Source organism: Tympanuchus pallidicinctus, unplaced genomic scaffold (genome assembly GCF_026119805.1).
Source record: "Tympanuchus pallidicinctus isolate F22 unplaced genomic scaffold, pur_lepc_1.0 scaffold16, whole genome shotgun sequence".
In the NCBI taxonomy this organism is placed as follows: domain Eukaryota; kingdom Metazoa; phylum Chordata; class Aves; order Galliformes; family Phasianidae; genus Tympanuchus; species Tympanuchus pallidicinctus.
In genome coordinates this window covers 27510712-27534450 of record NW_026294679.1, presented here as the reverse complement: position 1 = coordinate 27534450, position 23739 = coordinate 27510712, and the positions used below count along the sequence as shown (strand labels likewise).

Sequence of the window (23739 nt, the reverse complement as noted above, 5' to 3'; positions counted from 1 at the left end):
AAAATATTGCAGCAATTTAGAAGCTGCTTGGAGTTGCTTTAGCGCAGACAGCTGTCATTTGGATGAATAGAGCAATTGCCACTGCACTTAGGCTTTCTTTTCTGTAGTATCCTTTCAATCTTGTTGATCCATATTGGAGTTGGTGGTTTTTTGGTAGTTTGGCATGCTATGTAGGGTACATTTCCTTTACTGTCTGTATAGTACCCCAAAATGTTAAATTATCTTCAGTTAAATTATTTGGAAATTATCAGATTACATGACTGTTAAGACTGTGTTTGTGTGAAATCTTAGATATATGAATTTCTGTTGGAAAACTAAACTGTGGTTTTGAACACATGTATTTTGCAAAAGATTGTGGAGTCAAATTTTAAGAAACTGCTGTCCCCAGGTAATTAGTTGTCATCTCCTCAGCTGGGAATGTGTTAGTGAACTTTTAGGATGTTTCAGTGTGGCTTAGAGCTGGAAAAGAGTGGCTTGTAACTGGAAATAGCCATCACTAACAGGTATCGTGTTGTTTGTGTTGTGTTTTGTTTTAAATCTAGACCATTTTAAATGTAGGGTTTCATCCTCAGGCAAAGAAACTTCTTAATAGCAACTATTTAAATGGAGGGACCATCATGAAATTTTCAAAGCACAACTTGATAGCCTAAAATGCCTTATTGTTTTTTACTGATCTTTTGGGAATGTGTTGACAAAGATTCAGGGCAGTGGTGCTGGCATTCTCAGGAGAAGCACAATAGTGATTTTTTGTATGGCTGCTACTCAAGTGTCAGAAAACCATGTTTCCCACAGTGTAAGTCTAAAGACAATGAAGATTTACTCATGAGTGCAAAGAAACTTGAAACCATGTGACTTGTTTTTGTCTGCACAACTGGAGATCTTCCAGTGTGGTAAAAATGAGGCACGTGTATTTTTACATGTTGAGTGGAATTCATAATGCCTTTAAGTAAAAATGTAAGTTGCACCATCATTGAACTGCTGCACATTGCAGCTTGAGAGACAGAAGGAAAATTGTTTAGCAGGAAACACTGCCAACGGTCTTTAAAATAGTGCAAGGAAAAGCTGTTTTATCTCTTTCTTCTCCGTTTGCTGCTCTTCTGGTGTGTTTGAGTTCCATGATGTGTAAAGTCCATTTACATCACTTGAGAGATGTTTAACTCTCCGCTACTCCTTAGGACAGCTTTAGATTTGGTCGAGTGATGGTTTGAACACCTCTTGCTTAATTTTAAAGTTTACTTAGGTGTTTTTTTGTTTGTTTAGTTTTGTTTTTAATAAATGCATAAATAATTTTTGTCCAGATATTGGGTAAATATCTGGTATGGCTGAATCTCAGTGCCATGAAGAAGGAGCGATATGAAAATCCTTCTTGTATTTTTTTGTTGGCCACTTCCCCCTAGTGTCTAAATTGAAGCTGCAGGTAGGCAGTGATGTTTTACAGATATATTTTGTCATCTGCTATCACAGAATTGTAGGGGTTGGAAGGGACCTCAAGAGATAATTGAATCCAATCCCCCTGCTAGAGCAGGTACCCTACGATAGGTCAGACAGGTAAGCAGGTGACCAGATGGGTCTTGAATATCTCTGTAGAAGGAGACTCCCCCACCCCTCTGGGCAGCCTGTTCAATTGCTCCGTCACTGTTTCCATAACGATGTTCTTCCACTTGTTGTTATGGAACTTTCTATGTTCCAAGTTTTAGGCCACTACTCCTTGTCCTGTTGCTGCACACCACTGAGAAGAGCCTGGCCTCATCCATTTGCCTCCCACCTCCCTTTAGGTATTTATAAACATTAATTAATTACTGAAGAGAGAAAAGAGGTTCAGCTGACCCTTCTTTCTTTTAATTTTTCTGAACTTAATGAGCATCACTGCAGCTGAATGAATATTTCACGGGTTTACTTCACACTTGAGTATATGCAATCCCACTCATTACAATTGCAGTATTAGTTTTATTTTCCTCTTGGTGGGTGTCTGTTATGTCTCTATCAGTCACTTGCAAGTTCTGTTTTCTGTCCTTTCAGGATTTCTTTCATGGATAACAAACAATTTGGTGGTGAAATGAAAAATGAGCAGACAAGTATTCCCTTGCTCTGCTGGAAAGTTCTGCATTTTTAGAGCTGAGCAAAAAGAATATTTAAATATTCTAAAATTATAAAAATTCAGTGGCTGGGAGCGCTCATTAACTACAATTTGGTGTCTGTGTCCCAGTTTTTCTTGACTGTCTTGCCACTGCTGCAGATGTCATGGTTCAACAGCTTGTTTCAAGTGATGAGGCAAATAAAAAAATAAAAAAAAATAAAAAAAAAATCCAAATCTTTTTAGCGTGGACTTAGCAATTTCCAAGCCTTATCATTTGTCTCCAATAAGGACAGATGAAAGCCACAAATGTTCAATGGGAATTTTCTGCCTTTTTTTCCCCCATTCAGAGATAATTTATGTAAGTAGAAGATATAATAAGAATACTAAATTAAGTGTGTCTGTGTGTATATAAATAAAATCGGTTTGTTATCCATTTGCCAGTATTTTGGCTCAGCTGCAGCAGTAACTATCATGACTGCTTCAAAATTGATGAGACAATTTAACTTGTAATTTAACTCTGGATATGGTAGAGAGAGATAAGCCTTTGAATAGGACCATAAAACATGGATCTTGCAGTTCTCCAGCTGATCTCAGTAAAGCTGCAGTTTTGTTTTTATTTGGCTTTGAAGAAATTGAATATCTTATGCTTCCAGTGTAACCTATGTACGTATGAGTGGTCTTTGACTTTTTTTTAGAAGGGTCAAGAATCACTGAGCCCTTTAGCTTATTGCTTATTATAAAAATAAGATTTTGCGTGTGTGTGTGTGCGTGTGTGTTAAAACTGAGATGTCTCTGCAGCACACAGATATTATATGCCTAGGGTTTTTTTGGCAGTGAAAAGCAGGTTTGTCTGGCTTCTAGCTCTTCCATAATTTTCTGCCTGACAGAAACCAGAAAGCTATGTTTCTATCGAGACCTGCAGTGGCATCCAATGTTTAACCAACAGGAATGTGCAAAACAAAGCAGCTATTTTAACTGGAAGCTGATCTATTTTAATTTGATATGAAGCTATTCAGAACAACATTTCCTATGCCACTTTTATTTTCAGATTTTTATGTGTTGTGATGTTTTGACAAAGGAAGATCAATGTACCCTCAGTGAAGAGGCAAGACAACTAACATGCAAGCAGATTGTTCTAAGTCATTTTCCATCTATTTGGCATCCTAGCCATACTAACTTCCTTTCAACCGGAATTCTGAATGCTTTAGGGCAAACATATGCTACGAGGGTTGCTCCAAAAGTTATGCCTCCTATTTTATTACATTGGCTGTATGGCCAAGTAGGGGTTGAACCTTGCCACCAATATTCCCTTCCACATTGTTACTGTGTGACAGATGACAGCAGAGGGGCAGTCTAACAAATGGTGCCTGACATGGAAGTGCAGATGAAGCAAAGATGTGGAACTGAATTCCTCCATGCTGAAAATTGGCACCCACTGATGTTTGCTGGGTGTTTTTGGAGACAAAACAGTGGATGTTAGTACAGCGAGGTGGTGGGTGGTGCATTTCAACTGTGCAGACCAACATGAAAGGCAAACCATATTCTGGATGGATGTGGACAGCATGCACAGCTGTCACACCACAAAATGAAAATGTGTCTTGGTTAGCTCATCTGGGCAAATGGTGGTGACTGTGTTGAAAAATAGTGCTTTGTAGCTGAGAATTGCTCTATCGCATACTGTCATTCTGTTTTTTTTTGTTGTAGCTTTCGTGGAAAAAAATTAGGTGGCATTACTTTTGCAGTGAGCTGTGTATTTTTAAGAAGTTCAGCTGCTGTTTGTCATTTTAGTAGTTTTTCTGTTGCCCAGTGTTGAGTTATTCTTTACTTGAGCCCGATATAAAGAAGAAGTATTTTGAAGTAGACAAAATGCTTTCATACATGCTTTCCAGTATGAAAGCCAGTTCAAAGCACAACAGAGAAAAAGGGGAGGAGCAGATGCGTTAACATGTTAGTCAATTACATCTGTGTGTGAGAAAAGCTGATCCAATACCTGCGTGCACGGTCATTAGCAGTTTCCAATGCTGTGTGTCAATTCAGTGCATTTTGACACTCAGAACTACACAAACAGGTATCAAAATATATTCATGCATGGCAAGTATTGCAGATACTTCATATTCTAAATAAAAGGGAAACTGGAATTCTGCTTGCTGATGATTCAGAGATATTTATTTCATAATCTGTTCGTACTCTTTGTATTTCAAAATCTTTAAGGTGATTGCTTATCACTTAGTAATGCAAGTGTTTTTGTTTTCTCAGATGTATTAAAAATATTTGGAGATTTTTTTTCAGTAAACACGTACTCAAACTATTCACTTCTTAAGTAAAGGAGGAAGTAAAAGAATCAGGAACACAAATATCTAAACGTGTGTATGAGATGTTTCCATTTACAGGTGTTCTTTTGCTCTTTGACAATCATTAATATGCTCTGTAATCCTTTCTCATTTGTTACTTTGTTTGCAATCAGTGCTGCTTTGCTTACCTCCTGAAGTTTAAACTATCGTGACCATTTATATGGTCAGAGCCCATCAATATAGAATATAGAAGCTCCCTTTGAAGAAGAGAAGTTGCACATTAACATATCATGGATATATATGGCTGTATATGCGCTCATATCCTTATTTTGTTATTTGTTGCTCTGGAGTCTTGAGTTCAACCAGTTCACCAGGAGGTGTGAGAACCTCAGCAGAATCACCTCCATCTTCTCCTGGAAGAGCAATCACATGTAGCATTTTTAGTGTGTACCTGGCAGAGATTTCAGTCATTTTTCAAATACAAAACACTTACAAAAGAAAATGATGCTGTTTTCTTCCTGCTGAATTCTCATGGAGGTAAAAACACTAAACCATATATTTTACTTGACCAGGATGCTTTCTCTGATAACTAGGATTTCTGACCGCTCTTGCAGGCAGTGCAGCTGCATGATCTTTCTGCCTTTCTCTTCTGGATGTGATTTGGGAATTTTCCTCTCTGTTTTATGTAGACTTTAATCTTCTTTTTCTCCTTTATTTCTTTCTATTCTTATCTAAAGATTTGGTTTGTTGTTTGGTCGGGTTTTTGTTTGATTTGGTTATTTTGTCTTGATTCTTCACTCCTCTGCTTACATCTTCTCTGTTTTTTTCCTTTTTTTTTTTTACCTGTTTATTTCTCTGTTATCTTCTCCTTTTCTATTCATTCACCTTTGACTCAAGTCTGATGCAGTGCAAATCCCCCTAGCGTTTCTGTGTTTTAGTACTCATTTTGTGCTCTGCAACAAGGTTGCCCTGGAACTAAGGAGGACTTAAGTTTGAAATCTGTAAAGCCCAAAGAAACTGCCATGTGTATCAACTGGGCAAATAAATAGAGGGAAAACAGACAGGAAAGTGACACCAGTGTATATGTCCTCTTTACTATGGCTCACTAAAAGGACCATTGTTTGTTTGTTGATTGTTTGATTGTGAGGGGAAGTATTTTATGCGTGTGTATGTGCACGCACCATCTATATACCTTGAAGAGATTGGTTTTACTTTGTGCTTGAAAAATGCTTTCAGAATGAGAGTGATTTCTGTTTGTCTTTATTTCTCTGACAAGTATGGATAGGGCCATTATGTTAACTGTAGACTACACTGGCATCTTAACTATTGAAGCACCAGAAGGCTTCAGATATTTTTCATTCTCAGAGCATAACTGCACACACAGTAGTTACGATACTGAGCAGCCTGTGAAGCCCACTTTGTGTTATTAGTACTTATTCAATATTTCTAATCATTGAAATTGAGGTTTCTGTAACTGTGCCTTACTTCTAAGTACTAACTATGAAATTTTGTGAAAGGCTGTTCAGAGTTGTCATCATATTGGGCCACAGAAAACAGATATTAAGAAGACCTTTAAGTTAACTAACTAACATAACTTAAATCATGCTTATTTTTTATGCAGGGAATAAATCACAAGACAGTGGGATTGCAGAGATGGAAGAACTTCCAGTCCCACACAACATCAAAATAAGTAACATCACGTGCGATTCCTTCAAGATTTCTTGGGACATGGATTCTAAATCCAAGGACCGCATCACTCATTACTTCATTGATCTCAACAAGAAAGAGAACAAGAATTCCAATAAATTCAAACACAAGGTAATTTTCATTTAAAAATCAAGGCAGACATATGTGGCTTTAAGTAGATGAATCTTGGTGTATCGTTAACCTTACAGAAGCAGGTAATGGACATCTGGCCAAGGTGAGTTTAAGTGAATCTGATTGACAGTATTTTTTTTACTCAGAACATCAATGCCTCTACTGTACATGCATGTACATGCAAACACATTTGTTTCGTGGGGAACTGAATATTACCTCTTCCATCTCATTTGGAACTTAAACAGTTTTTTTAATCCATACAATTTATTTTAAGGTAGGCATTTTTATTCCTGACTAGTTCTTAGTCATTATTTAAACAATTCATGTATTCTGTACTTCTCCATAATCAGTGACAGACTGATGAGAGCAACACATGTTGTTTCAACAGAAGAGTCAAAAATTCTAATGCACTTCTAGGAAGGCTTCCAGCAATCTCAGTTTGTAGTGTTCAGTACTGTGACCCAAATATTCATTTGGCCTCTTTCCTCAAAGCACTAATGCAGAGAGTTATTGAATATATTGCTGAGTCTGTTGTTATCAAGTCCAGAAAAAATTGCTTCAATCTCAAAATAGTTCAAATACTGAGATGTTTTACAGAAATATGGAATGAAATGGAGGAGGAAATTAAAAGCCTCAACCATCTGCAAATTAAAAAAAAAAAGTCTTAGCAAGATCCCTAGAAGATAAGATTTGCTAAGGCACCAACAACCTTGGCAAACCGTGTGTACCTGGGAGAGCTACACTGATATTTTATCCTTTCAATGCTTTCTCTATTGGTGAATACATATTCAGCTCGTTTAGAGTGCATATTGTTTTATTATTTATGACAACTGACATCATAGTTAGGAAGGAGGAAATCTGTAGTAGTATGTAAGTTCTAGAATTCTATTAAGACTTTGTCTTTTTCTCAATGCAATTTGTATGCGTTTTCACTTTTTTTTTTAAATATTGAAGTATGATTATTCTCACATGAAAAGTAGAGGAATGAGGCTGAGACGTACAGCAAAACTAGGACAAGAATGGAGTCTTCAATTCCTGCATTGTGTCACATGAGCAGCCTTGGCAAAGGGGGGGTAAGATGAAAGGGGAGAAGACTTAAAATTGAAATCTGCTTCTTTGGCATGGAAGAGGAACTACAGAACAGGATTCTGTTCCCAAAAAGGACTGAGGTAGTGTGAGTGGTTTACCTTGCTGCTTAGTCATTCAGGGCTTGCAGGTTGTTGTTATTGTAGCCTAGGTACCTTTATTGTTGTGTATTTAGGAATTGGTGGTTGAGCAGTCATCTGAAACTCTAGGTTCCTGACTGTCACTGAGCTGCACTGAGGAGGCATGTAACCTCCATTGCTCTTCTTTGGAGCCTCAGCCAGGAATAGAGAGATTGGTCATTTCACAAATAGGCATGCAGACAAAACAGCTGCTTAATGCATTCTTCGCCTTTGTCTTCTACACCAGTGATGGACCTTGGGACTCTTGGATGGGCTGTGACTGCAGTAATGATACACTCCCAGCCAACCTCAAACTTGTGCAGGATTTGTTGCTCCAGCTGGATATGCCAAAGTCTATGGCGCACAGTGAGGTTCTCCCCAGGTTACTCAAAGACCTGGCTGATGTCATTGCAAGACCTCTTTCAATTATTTTTCAGTACTTGGGAATCTGGAGAGTTTCAGTCAGCTGGAAGCTGGCAAACATCCCAGTTTTCAAGAAGGGCAAGAAAGAAGACCCTGGTAATTACAGGCCTGTTATTCTTACATCTGGTAAAATTATGGAAAAGATTATTATTTTTTTCTTTAGAAGTCACTGAAGAACACCTGAAAGACAGTGCTATCATTGATCACAGCCAACACAGGTACACAAGGGGAAAGACCTCTTTAACAAATTTAATCTCTTTTTATGACAAGATTACCCATGTAATTTTTCAAGAAAAGTGAGCTGATGTAATGTTCCTGGATTTCAGCAAATTTTCCATACCGTTTCTCACAGTATCCTCCTGGAAAAAATGTCCAGCATACAGCTAAACAAATACATAGTGCAGTGAGTGAGCAATTGGCTGATGGGTCAGGCTCAAAGGATTATAGCAAATGAGGTTACATCACACTGGTGGCCATTCACTGGTGGTGGTCTACAGAGCTTCATTTTAGGGCCAATTTTCTTTACAGTTTTCATCAGTGACTTGGATGCAGGAATTGAAGTTATACTAAATAAGTTTGCAGATAACACTAAATTGGGAGGAGCTGTTGACTCTCTCAAGGGTAGAGAGGCCTTACTGAGGGAGCTAGAGAGGCTGGAGAGCAGCTCTGTGGAAAGGGATCTGTGGAACAGGATCCACAGGGCAGTGGTCACAGCATCGTGCTGTCCAAGTTCGAGGGGCATTTGGACAGCACTCTCAGACATAGGGCTTGAATTTTGGGTGGTCCTCTGTGGAATCAGGAGTTGCATTCATGGTCCTTGTGGGTTCCTTCTAATGCAGGATACTCTATGATTCTACAAACAGAAAAGAGATGGAAGGAAGACATGGAGAATGCCCAGAGAACTTTCTAAGTTTTGCTTATAAAATGAATAACAAATTAAAAAGAGGAATAACAATGTTACGAAAAGCAAATTCCTCCCTTCTGCCTGTGCCCCCCTTGCATTTTCCCCACCCAGCCACGCAAGAGAGAAACCCCTCTAAGTAATATTGCAGCTCTGGCTTCTTCTGATGCAGTTGGAAGAGCTTCTTGGTGCACAGATGGGAGGCAGGGCTTTGAGGCGTGGTAGTAGTAAGGCTTTAAAGTTGTTCGAACACTGACAAAATTAAACCACCACTTTATTATAGGCACAGACACTAGACTTCAGGTGGAGGTGGTTTTTATGGCAGCCAAAGTAAAGGCAGCAAGAAGAATAATGGCTGGTAACTGTAGCAGCTGCCGACTGCATTAGCATTGGTAGACGCAGTCCAGTGGGGTGCTTTTACAGTGTAGTTTGAGGGTAGTAACTTTAAAAATCACTGGGGGATTTTTATTTCTTTGTCCCTGTGATTTTTTTTAACATTTATTTCAGTTTACAGATCTGAGTTCTTTACAATTTCCTCCAAGATGTAAGTTATTTTGAGAATTAACTCAAAAAGAAATCAAAATAACATAATCTTACACTTCCCAATCACATTTCACTTCCTGTAATATAATAAGCTGCTAGCTTTACAGTTTCTTAGTACAGAAACTGAAGGAAAAATTATAAAAGAAAAATATTTTTTCTGTACTAGGAAATAAGCAAAAATAAATCTCTCAGGTTTTGTTTCTACAGATCATGAGCAATCCTTTTTCTCCTCAAAGACCTGCTTTACTAGTATTTGTAGGTGGACAATTATTGACTAGCATTTATGTGGAAAGTTACATACGTTATCTAAAATGTTTACTTGTCATATGGCAGCCAGGCATTTTCCTGTTCTGTGGTGGCTGACAAATTGTCAAGAATAGGCATCATTTGTTCTTCCCCTTGGTGGTCTGAGCTGCAGGCTTTGGTGCTACAGAAACTGTTTCAACAACAAGCAACTATACTTCTATTTTGCTCTGTCATGCTGTGCACTGACAGAGCAAAACAGAAATTCGAAATGCAGGGAGAAGCAAGAGGTGCAATGGTGAACACAGAACATCTAGCTGGTATGTTTGGTTTGTCTCTGACATTCTCTGTATGTAAGATTAATTTGAAATACGTAGAATGCACAAAGTTATACTGCAGTGTTTTATTTTTCTCTGTTGAAGTTGGAAGACACCAACAGCAGCAATATAGGTAGACTGATTGACGATGGCAGGAATTGTTTGGTTACACTGACTGAAAGAAAAGCTTGGCAATGAGAGCACAAGAAGCTCTTAATTTAAGATGTCCTTATGCTCTGCTTGCATACTTAAGCAGATCTTAGAGCACTGCCCTAGGCCATCCTGTTAACTTCACAGCACTAATGGACTGTGAGAAGTAGCTAGTATTTACACAGAAGAGCCCAATGAGGGCTGGGGGTTATGTTAGGAAGACGACAAAGGCATGGTGGGTTGGCTTGGTTGCTGTGCTGAATTCTTGTGTTGTTTTGTTTTCTTGTTCCCATCAGGATGTACCCACTAAATTGGTGGCCAAAGCTGTTCCTTTGCCTATGACAGTCCGTGGGCACTGGTTCTTGAGCCCAAGAACAGAATACACAGTAGCAGTGCAGACTGCGTCGAAGCAAGTTGATGGCGATTATGTTGTTTCTGAGTGGAGTGAAATCATTGAGTTTTGCACAGCAGGTAATGTTGCTGAGAAAACATACACCATAGGACATATTCAATTAAGACTAGCTTTGCTGCATGAATGGATTTGCCATCTACCAGTATGACGTAGCCTGGTGGGCTTGTAGTATTTACACTTTGGAAACTGTGAATGCTTGCTTTTAGCCTCTGCATGCACTCAGGATTGGTGTATTAATGAGAGAAAGAAGGAAGCTGCAGTGCCCTTCTGTTCTACAATAGCTTAGATGCATTGAAGTGCTGTACCTGGTACCATTGCTTCTGCCAAACTAGGCAAGGAGACTGGTGAACCAAAGTGGAGCAGGGTCATTTGTGTGCCCCTCACTGGCTACAAACCCTTTTGGAGAAAAGACAGTGGCAGCTTGCTAACAGGCAGATTGTTCAAGACATTCTGCTGCTCCCATTTCTCTGCATTCTCCAGAGCCTAAGCACCACCACTAACCTGTCTTGAGGACAAGTACACATACCTTCAGCCTATTGTTGATCTATATGTGCCTTCTGTTGGATAAGGGCCACCCAATACAAACATGTCTGCCTGCATGAAAGTTGAGAGCTGACTCATGCTCTCCGTGAAGTCTATGTTTGTTGAGATGCAGCTGAGGCTGGGTCCTAAGCAATCTATTTTTAGTTAAATGACTACTAATTAGTTTGCAAACAGATCATCAAACAATTCTGTCAGAAATTAGGGCAATTCTCAGCTCTTCTGCATTTCCCAGTTATATATTCACTCTAACACAGTTGATCCCCAAATGGAAGCGACTAGAAGCTTGCAAGGTATTTGTAGGGAGGATCAAGCATGCATGCTCCTGCTATTTGTCTCTTGCTGCTGCTGGAAAATAGTGCTGGACTTGATAGTTATCTATAGCTGCTACACGATGTATGTTGCTGACGCTCAATTCCCAATTATGTATGGAGTTTTTGGAGAGCGTTATGGGTTTTTTTCCTCTCTCATACTAGCAGATTGTCTTTTCTTCTTAGATTATTCAAAAGTTCACTTAACACAGCTTTTGGAAAAAGCTGAAGTGATTGCAGGCCGTATGCTTAAACTGTCTGTATTTTATCGGAATCAGCACAAAGAATACTTCGATTATATCAGGTAAGAATGTAAACATATGCAAAATTGTTTGGCAAATTAAAGTAGTAATGAAAATTTGTAAATGGAAGTAGCTGTGCTAAAGCTGGAGCAAAATATGCGCCTGTTCAGAGGAAAAAATAAAAGGTAACTCATTTCTTCCACCCTGCCTGGCTTGGCACTTAAATTAGGAAATAAAAGTCTGTGGTTTAGAGCAGAAACTTAAGTAAGTATTCAGAGTCCCCACCCTTGCTGAAGTCCCTGTGTTTTCATAGCAAAGCGTTTAAAAACCAAATTCTGCTCTTGTATTAAGAGCTTCAGAGTGAGCTATGTAATAGTAGAAATTGTATGTATAGTTAGATATGAACTCCTACGTGTACACAAACACCTATCTCACATATTTGCTCTCTGCATACATTTTTATGCCCAGATGGAGTAAATGGGGTTCTGAAATCCAGACCAAAATTTACAGATCATGCTTACTCGAGGAGGAGGGATGTTTAGACAATCTCAAAATACCATTGTTCAGTTGGAATAAATACAGGGGATAGGTGGAGATAGGTTCCTTATTCCTGCATGGAGACCCAGTTTGATTTTTGCATGCACAAGCAGAAAAGACTTTTCAATGGAAGGAGTCAAAGTCCATGTATTGGCTGAGCAGGAACGGCCACCACACAGCGGTAATCTGCTCTTAGAAGAATGTGGATGAGAGGTAAACAGTGTGACAACCTCTGTTTCAGGACTGATGATGATTCTTTGGTGTATAACGAGGGAGCTGGGGCTGCTTTTGTGCCACGTGATTCCAGCTGTATGTATGTGTGTGTATCATACTGTACAGAACTAAAATACCCACTATGTCCACCTTGAAAGCGCAGACTACACCAGCCTTGGAAATGTTCCAGATTTGTAGTCATGAGTATGAAGGGGACTCCAGGATTGTCTCATATATTGAAGAGTATGAAGTCCACTCCCAGGAATTACTTTGTTGCACATAGTGATAGAACTGTTAACTCCATGGAGATAAAGAATGGCTTGCATTCTCAGGTCTTTTTGAGGACCTACTGTATCTCTGGTGACATGCTGAACTAGATACCACAAAAGAGAAACAGCCTGTGCTGTTTCTGATTCTCATTCAGTTTTACTTTCAGCTGTGTATCACAGTGCTTTTGTGTATCACATCCTTTTGTGTTCACAGAGCTTTGAAAATTGCTAGTTTAATACAAGGAGAAACAGAATTTGTTCTCCTCCTATTAGTGTGTTAGAGAAGAGAGGCTGACTTTTGCTAGGTCAGTATGAAGCTAGGATACCTGTAATTCCAACAACAGTCTTTGATCAGAAATATACTAGGCCAGACCTTCTGAACGTTGTGTTGTAAACCCTAACCAAATGATTGTCACACCATTCCCTCCAATGGCCTCTGTGGTTTCATAACTATTAAACAAGATTGAAAAAGCTTATAGAGTAGCACAAGTAGTAGCAATAGCTAACAAGCAACTGTCACTATGCTAAAGCAGCAACCCCTAAGTGTAAGGTTGCTTTTTGTTGTTGTGTTTTTTTTAAGTATCACGTTGCTGCTGCTTCCTTGAGGTGGAAGCACAACAAAGCATCTCAGATCCGTGGGATGAGTGACCTATAAATAGTGTAACTGGCCACTGGATGTCAGTATCTTGCCACAGAAATGAAACTGCAAGCCTTTTCCTGAGGTTGCAGAGATGGTGGTTATTCAAGCTGATTGTTTATTTCCCTTTTGCATTCATTTCAGTTGTAATATGCCAACTGTACCCCCCTCCCCTTGCACTCTCCACGCCCACAAAAAAAATCCACCAACCACCACTGTCTTGTGAGATAGGGCTTGAGACAATAATTATTGAAATGGCTGAGAAAGTCTTTGAAATCTGAGTCAAATAAAGATATGCTTCTGAGAAAGTTAGAAATAACAACAAAATCAGACTTGGAGGCATTTCTGTGTTGATTAGGAGTTTTCTTACATTGTTACGAAAAAATCAGCTAATTAGAGATATATCAGTGCTTTGGAGGCTTTTTGTTTGTGCTATTCTTTGCACTGACCTAAGAGCCACAGCTCTCAGCTGACAGAGTGAAAAAGAAGGGCTTTTTTCTCCTCGAGGAGGATTTACTCCACCTGAGCGAATCTGGCTTCACTTGATTTCCTTGGTCCTAGGATCATGACAATAACCAGAGTTCTCAGAGTTCTAATGATTTTCCTTTGTGTTCCTTCAGTACTGTTGCAAAACAGAATGAAGTAAATGAGTCCTAACTTACCATTCTTGTAATGTTATTAAATAAACAATACCCATCATCCATTTGTAGAGAGCACCATGGGAATGCTATGCAGCCTTCTGTTAAGGATAACAGTGGCAGCCATGGCTCTCCGATCAGTGGGAAGTTGGAAGGCATCTTCTTTAGCTGCAACACTGAGTTTAACACTGGGAAACCACCCCAAGATTCACCTTATGGAAGATACAGGTTTGAGATTGCAGCTGAAAAACTCTTCAACCCAAATACTAACTTGTACTTTGGAGACTTCTACTGCATGTACACAGCTTACCACTACGTCATTCTTGTTATTGCCCCTGTCGGGTCACCAGGAGATGAATTCTGTAAGCAGCGCCTTCCTCAGCTAAATATAAAAGATAATAAATTTCTGACCTGTGATGAAGAAGATGGAGTAATGGTTTACCATCATGCCCAGGATGTTATTCTGGAAGTAATTTACACTGATCCTGTGGATCTCTCCCTCGGCACAGTTGCAGAAATTACTGGTCACCAACTAATGAGCTTGTCTACTGCAAATGCAAAGAAAGATCCCAGCTGCAAGACCTGCAATATCAGTGTTGGACGTTAAAACTTCCCTTGTTCCTTAGGAGCCTTCCAACCTCTGTTGTCCATTTCCATAGTCAGCTGGTTTTGTCAGAAGCATGTACATGCCGCTGTCACAAAGAGCAAACATGAGTCTCCAAACTCTCCAACTAGTCTTTTTAGTATTTCTTCTCCCTCTCTTTCCCTTCTGTTCCTCCAATGCTTTAAATGATTAGAAGTCCTGGATTATTTTTTCTCTGGCAACCATTTATACTTAGATGCTGCAAAAATTGTTTTCTGTTTCTTGCCAAACATAACAAAATCCTATATAAACTGCTTTAGCAAAATAAAAATAACGGCTTATAAATGGTGTTTAAATATGCATTCATTTTAACTACTGAACAAATACCGGGATAACTCCAAACAGCATGAAAGGTTGTAATTGCAGCATGATTTCAAAGCCTAGAAATGTCAGCACTTCCAACGTGTTGTTTGACAGTGTTATTTATGTTATTTATATTAGCTAACTGAAAACAGAAATTGTGTCTTGACATAATAAATATAATAGAAAAATATTTTATTTGTACTGTTGTATAAAATATTATACAATCATATAGAATATATAGATTACGTTTTAATATCAATTGTATACATATGTCATGAAATCATTTTCCCTTATCAAAGATGTAGTTTGTAAACTTCAAATAGCTCTGTATCTGTTCCTGTTGCTCTAGATGACTTTAATTAAAACAGATTTATGAAGGAGACCATTCTGATTCATAAAATTTGAGTTACAAATTATTAAATTGGTACACTGAAATAACAAACTTCTGAGAAATAAAAACGTCCTTTTATAGTCATCATACTTTTTCCTCCAAGCTACTTGAAAATGTGTACGTCTTCAAAAACATGCCCCATCATCACATACAATATAAATACGAACGTGGTTGGCACATAATAGGCTTTATAAAATGAAAAATTTCTTACCAAGATAGGTATAAAACAGGTTCCTTATAATATATGGTCAATACAAAATGACAGTTAAACCAAAACACAAAACACGTTTCAACTTACGCACATCCCTGTTTTTCTTCTCTCATTCTTCCTTTCTTTATGCCTGGGCTAAGTATTTCCCAGAATCCCTGCTTTTCATTTCTAGTACAAAAACACTGATAATCCTTCTGGTAACAATTCACACCAACGACTTATCACAAATAGAGGGAAAATTTCCTTAATATTACAAAGTCTGGTGCTCTGAAAGTTAAGAAAGATGTATCATTTGAATGGAAAAATATCTTCTTTATAATCTTTTTTATAGTAAACAAGAAGTCTAGTGTTCCTCATCAGATAACTGTGACACTCAATTATATGCCAGGTACTTTACTTTATCTATCCAAAATATCTTAGCATAATGCAATACTCTAGTCTTTATATATATGTGGCAATTTGTATGACACAGGAAATAAATAACTTGACATTGTACAAAGTGCATGCTTCTAAACAAGCTTTGGTAATCAGAAAAGCAAACATCATAGCATCAGGCAAAATAAAGTGCAGAAATTCAGTATGGAAATAAAAATTAGCATATAGTTGGTCTATTTACCCAATTTTACGTACCATAAGCCAAGTCCTGTGAACCATAATGAAAAAGACAGCATCCAGTACGTTTGCTAAATCTCTTCCTGGTAAACTTCAAATGTTTTGTTTTGCCAAATCTTTCTCTTATTTCTGAAATACAGTAATTCCATTTGGCAGTCATGCCTCCTTCCTCTAAATCCTGTCAATTTTTTTCCCTTGAATGTACTGGAATTAAGTGGCAACTCCGTCTTGAAAGACAGAATTTATTGTTTTAAACTTACTTGCTTGTGTTTCTTTTAATCTAGTGAACCAATCAGCACGTTGAGAAACAATAGTTATAGTTTTATTTATACTGCATGTTAATTCTGTTTAAAAAAAAAATAAAAGCATGTGGTACGTTAGTGCATTCTAAGATGTACTAATAACCTGGAGACATTTCCTCACACTTTTTAAACCTAGGAACAAGTCAAACAGAGTCAACAATACTTCAGTGTCCTTTTAATTTCTAACATTCTCACAGTGCACTTCAAGGCTTTAAAGTGAAAAAATATATATATATTCTATATATAGTTCACTCACCCATTCTTAATATTCTCATATATTGCTGTCCTCCCTCATTCCCGCTTTCAGAATTGGTAAAGTGCATCAAAAGATCTCAGCATGTCAAATAATTGTGCAGCTGACCAAGACCTCTAAAACTACCACTTTGTTTTTCCATTATTGTTTGTTTGATTTGCTAGAGAATGATACCACTGCATTGTACTGATTTCAAATTGTTTTGGAAACATCATGCTTACTGATGAGAACTTCTATGAGCCTGATTTTGGCTTTTGTGTGCTTGTATTCTGAGTATTCCTCTGCCATAGGTACACGATCTTCCTTTAGAGGACTCCTATAAAAAGCAAGCAGAAGTACAATCACTTTTATGGATTAAAGGAGAAAGAGTCTTTAAAATTAATTTTGCAGTAACTAAAGAGGTTGGAGTCACAAAAATATATATATTTTTTCCTAACAGTAGGCAACTAAAGATAATGTCAAAGGAAAGAAAAAAAACCTAATAGAAATGAAAGGAATTGGATTTTAAATGTTAACAAACTTTTCATATACATCAGGAAATTTTCTTTATCGTTAGCTATGCAATTGTAATTACTTAATTCTGAAATATGCAGAAAAGTTATTAGGCAGCACTTTGAAAAATGCTACCAGCACATATCCCTGCAGTTTTCAGCAAACAAGTGCGTTAAATGATAGGAGGAATATAAATACAGAGTGAAAAGTATCTAATATTTCTGAATGAAGAAAACAATGGTTTCAGTTTTTATATCTGCCCTTTTAGATACTGTCAAACTGCTCCGTTTAGTCCCTGAAGGTTGACAACTTCAGAAAGAGCATTAGCAAGATTCTCTGTGCCTCAGGAAAGATCCTGCGGTGAAACACTGGACAGTTTATGCCCATTACAAGCATGTTCTGGGAAGATCTCAGATGTAGAAGGTCATCAGGGATTCCCACATCCCAGAGGAGCTTAGCGAGGGTCTGGTCATCTTCACAGAGACCAGGCACCTCCATGTTATCTTCGTGTCCCGGACTGCAGCTCCTTTGGTCTTCCCATGTAAGAGTACCTGCTCTCATAGAAACAAATGCACCTACATGGGTTCCCAAAGAGGAAAAGGGGAAGGGCATTTGTCAAGTTGGTTATTTACCTTCCTGTCTGCTTATAGAATTGTTCTTCAAACTCTCTTAAAGCTTTGCGAAGCCTTTTCTTGTCTGCTCTTGTTTCTCGGAGATGTTCAAGCAGAACAGGCCTGTAAAACAGAGACAAGACCATGATACCCCACCTGCCTTGACTGACTGCAAAAACCATGGTTTGGGATAATGGTCAGGCCCTGCTGTGGGCCATGGCAGGTGTTCATCTCAGTGCCTCAAGGCATGACAACATATCAGTTATATGCGGTTGTAGAAGCATATGTGATTGAACAGTTATGTTCCTTCCTGTTTACTAGTGCTAGGTCTTGCTCATCTAATAAAGGTAGAGACTGGACAACATGGTAAGAAAAATCTTCAGGATTAGAGCTTGTTACTGGTTTCAGTCCTGCTTGGGCAGGGCTCAGTGACTGACTGCAAAATCAAGTCACACAGCCAAGCCCTGCACTGAAAAGCAGCTGTTCTTAAATATTACAGGGATTCAGAGGAACTGCTAATGGTACCCAGAATCAACTTTTTTTTTCTTAATTTTTTGAAGGACATATTTTAGAAGGTATTATTTGGACAATAAGGTTTTGGGTTTTTTTAATCAGAGTAACAAATTTCTTAGTTATGCTATATCCCTACAATTTTTTTTGTAAGAACACAACATGAAGAAATGAATCACAGCATTTGAACACAGAGCTGAATGCATAGTTCTGTTACATAGAAAAAGACTTTTTCTTTACATTTCTCTCCATTTTGGTAGTGCCTAGTAAGCTTCATTTCTGCATCACAGATACATCAGTGAAAACACAAGAAAAATATCCCATAAGCTATGATTGATAACAGCCCATGTGTATCTAGAGACCTCCTGTCTCATGCAACCTGGAATTTTTAAATACAAATCTGGTGATGCTTATGTTTTGTTTTTAATGGAGGGCAGGAAGGCACTGTGAACATTTCAGGGCATCCAGACACTACTAAATACACTTCTGCAAGGAATAAAATTAGTTTACACACGCTGAATGGCCTTCTCAAGGCCGCGTAACGCATATTTCTTTTTCCTATCTAGTAGGTATGGATCATGCATTTACTTCATTTATAAAGCTTCATTTATAAAGCCTATGCAAAGCATTTCAAAATATCTGTGACAAAAAGACAGAACTCACATGGTTGCCTCATGTAAATTGGACATAGATAAGGCTGTTTGTCTTAAAGTTTTCTTTTCATTTGGAGGTGAGACATGTGCAGGCTCACTCTCCTCCTGAGAGTAACACAGGTGCTCATCAATAGGGAGGCAAGATATTGGACCAGATGATAACTCATGGCTGCTTTGAGAATGGTCTTCATCTGAGTCTTCTTCTTCCTGCTTGTAAAATGTAAAGCATGATAAAATTAGTCATTTACAAAACAACGTAACAGTTATTAAGATGACAACACAAAGAATTAGGCTGTAATTTCCTGGATGCATCGACTAAAAGATTGCAGATGTTGCAAATTCTACCCAGGTCTATTTGAAACCAATCATGAGCACTCTTACGGGACTTGCTGGTATACTGGGTACTGTTCATAACTCAACAGTACAGAATCCAGGCCTGTTTCTGAGTAGCTCCAAATATCAATTTTCTGTTTACTCAAAAGCATTTGCAAGTTGAGAAGATTTAGAGAACATTCTGTGTTTATGCAAGCACTGCTGGAACTTGTACTCCTCTTATTTACTATTTAATGCGTTTATTATGCCTGGAAATTATAACTGTAACATGCACTGTAGATAGGTAGAGATTTTACATATGTTTTATAACTACAAATGTGAACTACCAAAACAGAGGGATATTGCTGTCTTCCCCACGTTCCTTCATCCTCAAAAGAAAAGCTGGGCTGTTAAATTGAGTGCTTAAACATGAAATTCTATGCAGCAAGACTAGACACAACTAACACAAGAGACCTTTAAGTTAATTTTCAAATTAAATATCTGTGAGCACATGTACAAAGATTTCAACTGGGATTTTCAAAGAAATCTAAAGCTCTATTAACATCTATCAAGATAGTAGTTTCTAATTTTTTTAATCGACCAAGCCAACTTCAAAATAGCCAGATTCCACTATCTCTCCTCACAGATAGACCAGTTGTCACATGAATTTTATGCATTATTAAATTAGTACAAATAATATTTATGTGCCATATGTTTAATACAAGCCTTCGCAATAAATAGAGCAGATATCTACATCAGGATAGCGCCTGTCTTAAAACAATATGAACAAGAGCTTCCCAAGACATTGCATCCTTCCTAGGCTCTGCCACCTCTGAAATGGGCATGGAGCCTGTGCTTGACACTAAGCTTGGGCCTTGCTGGCCTCACCCTCCGGCTGTTCCTGGTGCCAGGATCCACACAGAATCTTCAACCTTTTCCTGCAGGAAACCGTCAATCTAAATACAAATACTAAAATGAAAATGACATTTTATATAGCTTACATCAATTGTAGTAGGAAACACATGACAGCCTTTTATCTCTTGCCTGGTGACTGAAACCACTAAGGAAACTGCCTAAGGAACCATTACCTTGTATTATTGACCTCTGGTACTGTTGGAAGTTGAATTTTACAGTTTATTTCATCTAACTGAAATATTGACACCCTGTTTTAACTAATCAGCAGATTATTCAAATAGCATTAGTTTTACTGCTGCCAAGTTGATGTGCAGGCACAAATCAAAGACATTTAGCATGCTATCTTGACAACGGCTGTGAATTCTTTCCAACTTACAATTGTTGTGATCAATGATGGAGTTGCAAGAAGTTTCTTGATAATTCTGTATCTGTCATAAAGAGGTTTCATAAGACTCTTTTCTTGTTTAGTTACCTACGGAAAAATCATAGTAAAATATAATCATCCAAAATTAAAAATGAATTTATTTACTTATTTTCTCCTATAAAGCTGAGAAAAGTATTAGAAAAGTATGACCTGATGTTTATTTTGCTTGCAAGGGTATTTCACAGGAACTGTACTGCAAGACATAAAAATAATTTATAAAAGAAACCTTGGCATGCTTGGCAAGCATAAATTTGCATGCTGGGATTCTGATTGTTCTCTTGCAATCCCAGCTCAACATACTCAACTTTTGATATTGTTATGAAATAATACTTGTTAAATGGCATGGCATGTCACTGGTTGCTACGTCACACATCTGAAGCAGTGATTCTTGACACTTCAGCAGTTTCTCTACAAGCATTATGAAAAATCTTTTTTCTGCACTCTCGCAGCTCTTTGAAAGCAGAGAAGCATCTATACTGTTGGCTAATTCACTGGAATGTCTCTGCTTGCATACTCACTGTCTCTGCGGGTTGTTATCCCCCTTGTCTTAAAACAACATGAACATGAGCTTCCCAAGACATTGCATCCTTCCTAGGCTCTGCCACCTCTGAAATGGGCATGGAGCCTGTGCTTGACACTCAGCTTGGGCCTTGCTGGCCTTACCCTCCGGCTGTTCCAGGATCCACACAGAATCTTCAACCCTTTCCTGCAGGAAACTGTCAATCTAAATACAAATACTAAAATTTGCTTCTTTAAGATGCATGATAATCTAAGTAGGCAAAGTCTAACTGTGCAGACAGTCTGCAGACTGTTTGTCTATTTTTAGGAACAACAAAAGGTAAGAATCTTGCCTGTATTCCATTTCCCTGCTTTAAATTCCTGACTGACTCTGAGCTCCTTATGACCTGAAATCAGAGCTGTTTGGCAGATCCAAGATTCCTTTATGGCTCCTTAGCACCACTGACCATCTCTTTCTTTATTCAGTTAGCATCTTCTTTCTCAGACTCTTAGAGTTGCCTCTACCTTTGGAAGAAATATTCTCTGTAAACCACAAGCTACAAAGCATGCTCTATTATTCTCAGTCTTTAGTCAGGGACTAAAAAAAAAACAAAAAAAAAAACAAAGATGACAGGTCATTTTTTTTTTTTAATTTCATCTCCAGTGGTGCTCTGTAAACCTTTTTCAGCTGATACACATTCTAATTTTTCATACGTTGTGGTATGAAAAGCTACAGTATGCATGAGCCAAGTCTAATGTGGATGCATATCCTCCATCTTTGTCATCAAAATCTGCAACTTCCATTTATGAGGAAAAAGACAAGGCCACAGGAAATTTGCCATTTTTGTTTTTAATATAAAACAAATTCATAAAGCAATAAAATTTATATGTGAAGATTAGTTTGAAATGTTGATTACAGAAAATTAATCTAAATATGTTTAATTAATGAGTCCAAAAATATTTGATACAGAACTTATATAATCTTCAATTTACTCATCTTCCTATGGTATACTTACAGGCCATCCATGAATACTCTCAAAATATAGCAGACATTTTTGAAGATTGATGTTTTCCAAAGCCTTTTTTTTTTTTTTTTGTCATACTCTAATTTTAAAAAGTTATTTATAAGATTGTGAACCAGGATTTCATGACAAGGATACAGATAGGTATTTGTTCAATCCTTTGTTCTCTCCAAATAAACATTAGCAATGAATTCTGTTTCTGTCCACACTAATGTTGAATGGGTCTTGGCAATGATTTAGCAAGAGCAGAATGCAACTTTATATGACTTAAGTCTTACACGGATCACAGATGTGTATTTCCCCGCTCAAGGCTTATTGCAGAGCAGATGAAACCTACGAAGATAATGAGTAAAACTGTTTTTAGGTGAGAAATACAGTGTGCAAGAGCACACTGCTGGCTCATATGTGGCTTTTCTTCCACCAGAACCCCCAAGTCCTTCTTCACAGGTCTGCTCTCAGTGAGTTTTTCTCTCAGTCTGTACACATTATTTGGGATTGTTCTGACCCAAGTGCAACACCTTGACATCAGTTGCCCTTCCTTTGTCACCGATGTCATAACTCCTTCACAGAAGGCCACCAGATTGGTCACGCACAATCTGCCCTTGTTGAAGCCACGCTGGCTATCTTGGATCACCTTCTTGTCACACATGTGCTGTAACACCTCTTCCAGGAGGATCTCCTCCATGGTCTTCCCAGGCATGGACATGAGGCTTATCATCCTATAGTTTCCTATGTCTTCCTTTCTACCTTTTTGAAAATGGGAGTTATATTTCCCTTTTTCCCATCACCAGGGACATCACCTGACAGCCATGACTGCCATTGGCTGGTGAGAGATGACAAACAGGAAGTTTCAGCTATGCAAACACAACACATTAACAGAGTAGAATGACTGACAATGAAATCTCTAAACGTCTAACCATTGTGATACAGTGATTAAAACACTCCAAAAGATGAACATACTGAAAACAGTGCTATTTTTGAAATGAAAGGGAACAATAAGCAGCAGGAATTTGCAGTTGGATAGCGTGCATTTGTGGAACTGCAATGGAAGAGCTGCAGAAAATGCAGCTCTTAATTAACAATGGGAGGAGACCTAGGCTACTTCCCCAGTCACACTCATTGCTCTGCTGCGCTGAACACCACCTCCCCTGCAAATGCTGAATTCCTTCTGCAGTGATGTTTCCCAAGTGAAGTGTTTTATTTTTGCTCAAAAATCACAATATAAATCAGTGTTAACAGAAAGAGAAATGTTGATTTCTCAACAATGTGATTTATCAGTGTTGGTGATGATGTACCACTATGCTTGTGTTTTGTACAGAGAGCACACTATTTAACTGCTTTTTTTTTTTTTTTCCTTCCCTCCCTCCTCCCAAGAAAATCTGTTCTTAACATGTCCATATTTTTGCCTGGGTTGGAACAGCAAGAAGCACGTGAAGCTAATGTAATTTTCCACAGAGTCTGCCAGATCACGACAATCTCTACAATTAGAGTTAACTGCTGGAAGGTTTGGAGCAGAGCTCCTCCACTGCAATGAAGTAATGCAGAGAATGATGGAGCAGGGGTAGGGGGATACCTTTCTGCAAGAGATTGGTGACCAGGCTTTTTATTGACAAAATGGAGAAATAATAATTAGCCATTTCTTTAAAAAATGTATCAAATCTTGATGAAGTAATGCTCTTTCCTTCTTATTAACTTTGCAGGAGCGTAAACTTTTTTGATTGTTGTCCAAATGCAAAAAACAGAGCAAAACCTCTTGTTCTTAAAGGTCTGCATGAGTTAATCACTCTGAAATTATTTGTTATTCATATTAAAAGAAAAGC

At 38.1% G+C, this 23739-nt stretch overlaps 2 protein-coding genes across 9 annotated transcripts in view; one reads left to right on the top strand and one right to left on the bottom strand.

Annotated features, from left to right (window-relative positions):
• PHYHIPL (phytanoyl-CoA 2-hydroxylase interacting protein like) overlaps window positions 1-14903 on the top strand; it is a 52328-nt gene extending 37425 nt beyond the window's left edge. For all 3 annotated transcript variants that reach the window (XM_052677240.1, XM_052677238.1, XM_052677239.1), the window contains exons 2-5: window positions 5990-6186; window positions 10265-10439; window positions 11418-11535; window positions 13840-14903. In XM_052677240.1, coding sequence (XP_052533200.1) covers window positions 6022-6186; window positions 10265-10439; window positions 11418-11535; window positions 13840-14374 — 993 coding nt within the window. In that variant the 5' untranslated portion in view covers window positions 5990-6021 and the 3' untranslated portion in view covers window positions 14375-14903. The remainder of the gene's footprint in view (window positions 1-5989; window positions 6187-10264; window positions 10440-11417; window positions 11536-13839) is intronic.
• Window positions 14904-15330: 427 nt separating this feature from the next.
• The window catches only part of FAM13C (family with sequence similarity 13 member C), a 44495-nt gene continuing 36086 nt past the window's right edge, over window positions 15331-23739 (bottom strand). For 4 of the 6 annotated variants that reach the window (XM_052677235.1, XM_052677232.1, XM_052677234.1 and 1 more), the window contains 4 exons: window positions 20352-20447; window positions 18759-18958; window positions 17607-17708; window positions 15331-16798 (listed from right to left, as the gene is read on the bottom strand). In XM_052677235.1, the coding sequence (XP_052533195.1) occupies window positions 16675-16798; window positions 17607-17708; window positions 18759-18958; window positions 20352-20447 (522 nt within the window). In that variant the 3' untranslated portion in view covers window positions 15331-16674. The remainder of the gene's footprint in view (window positions 16799-17606; window positions 17709-18758; window positions 18959-20351; window positions 20448-23739) is intronic. The other 2 variants (XM_052677233.1, XM_052677237.1) reach the window with 1 other exon arrangement.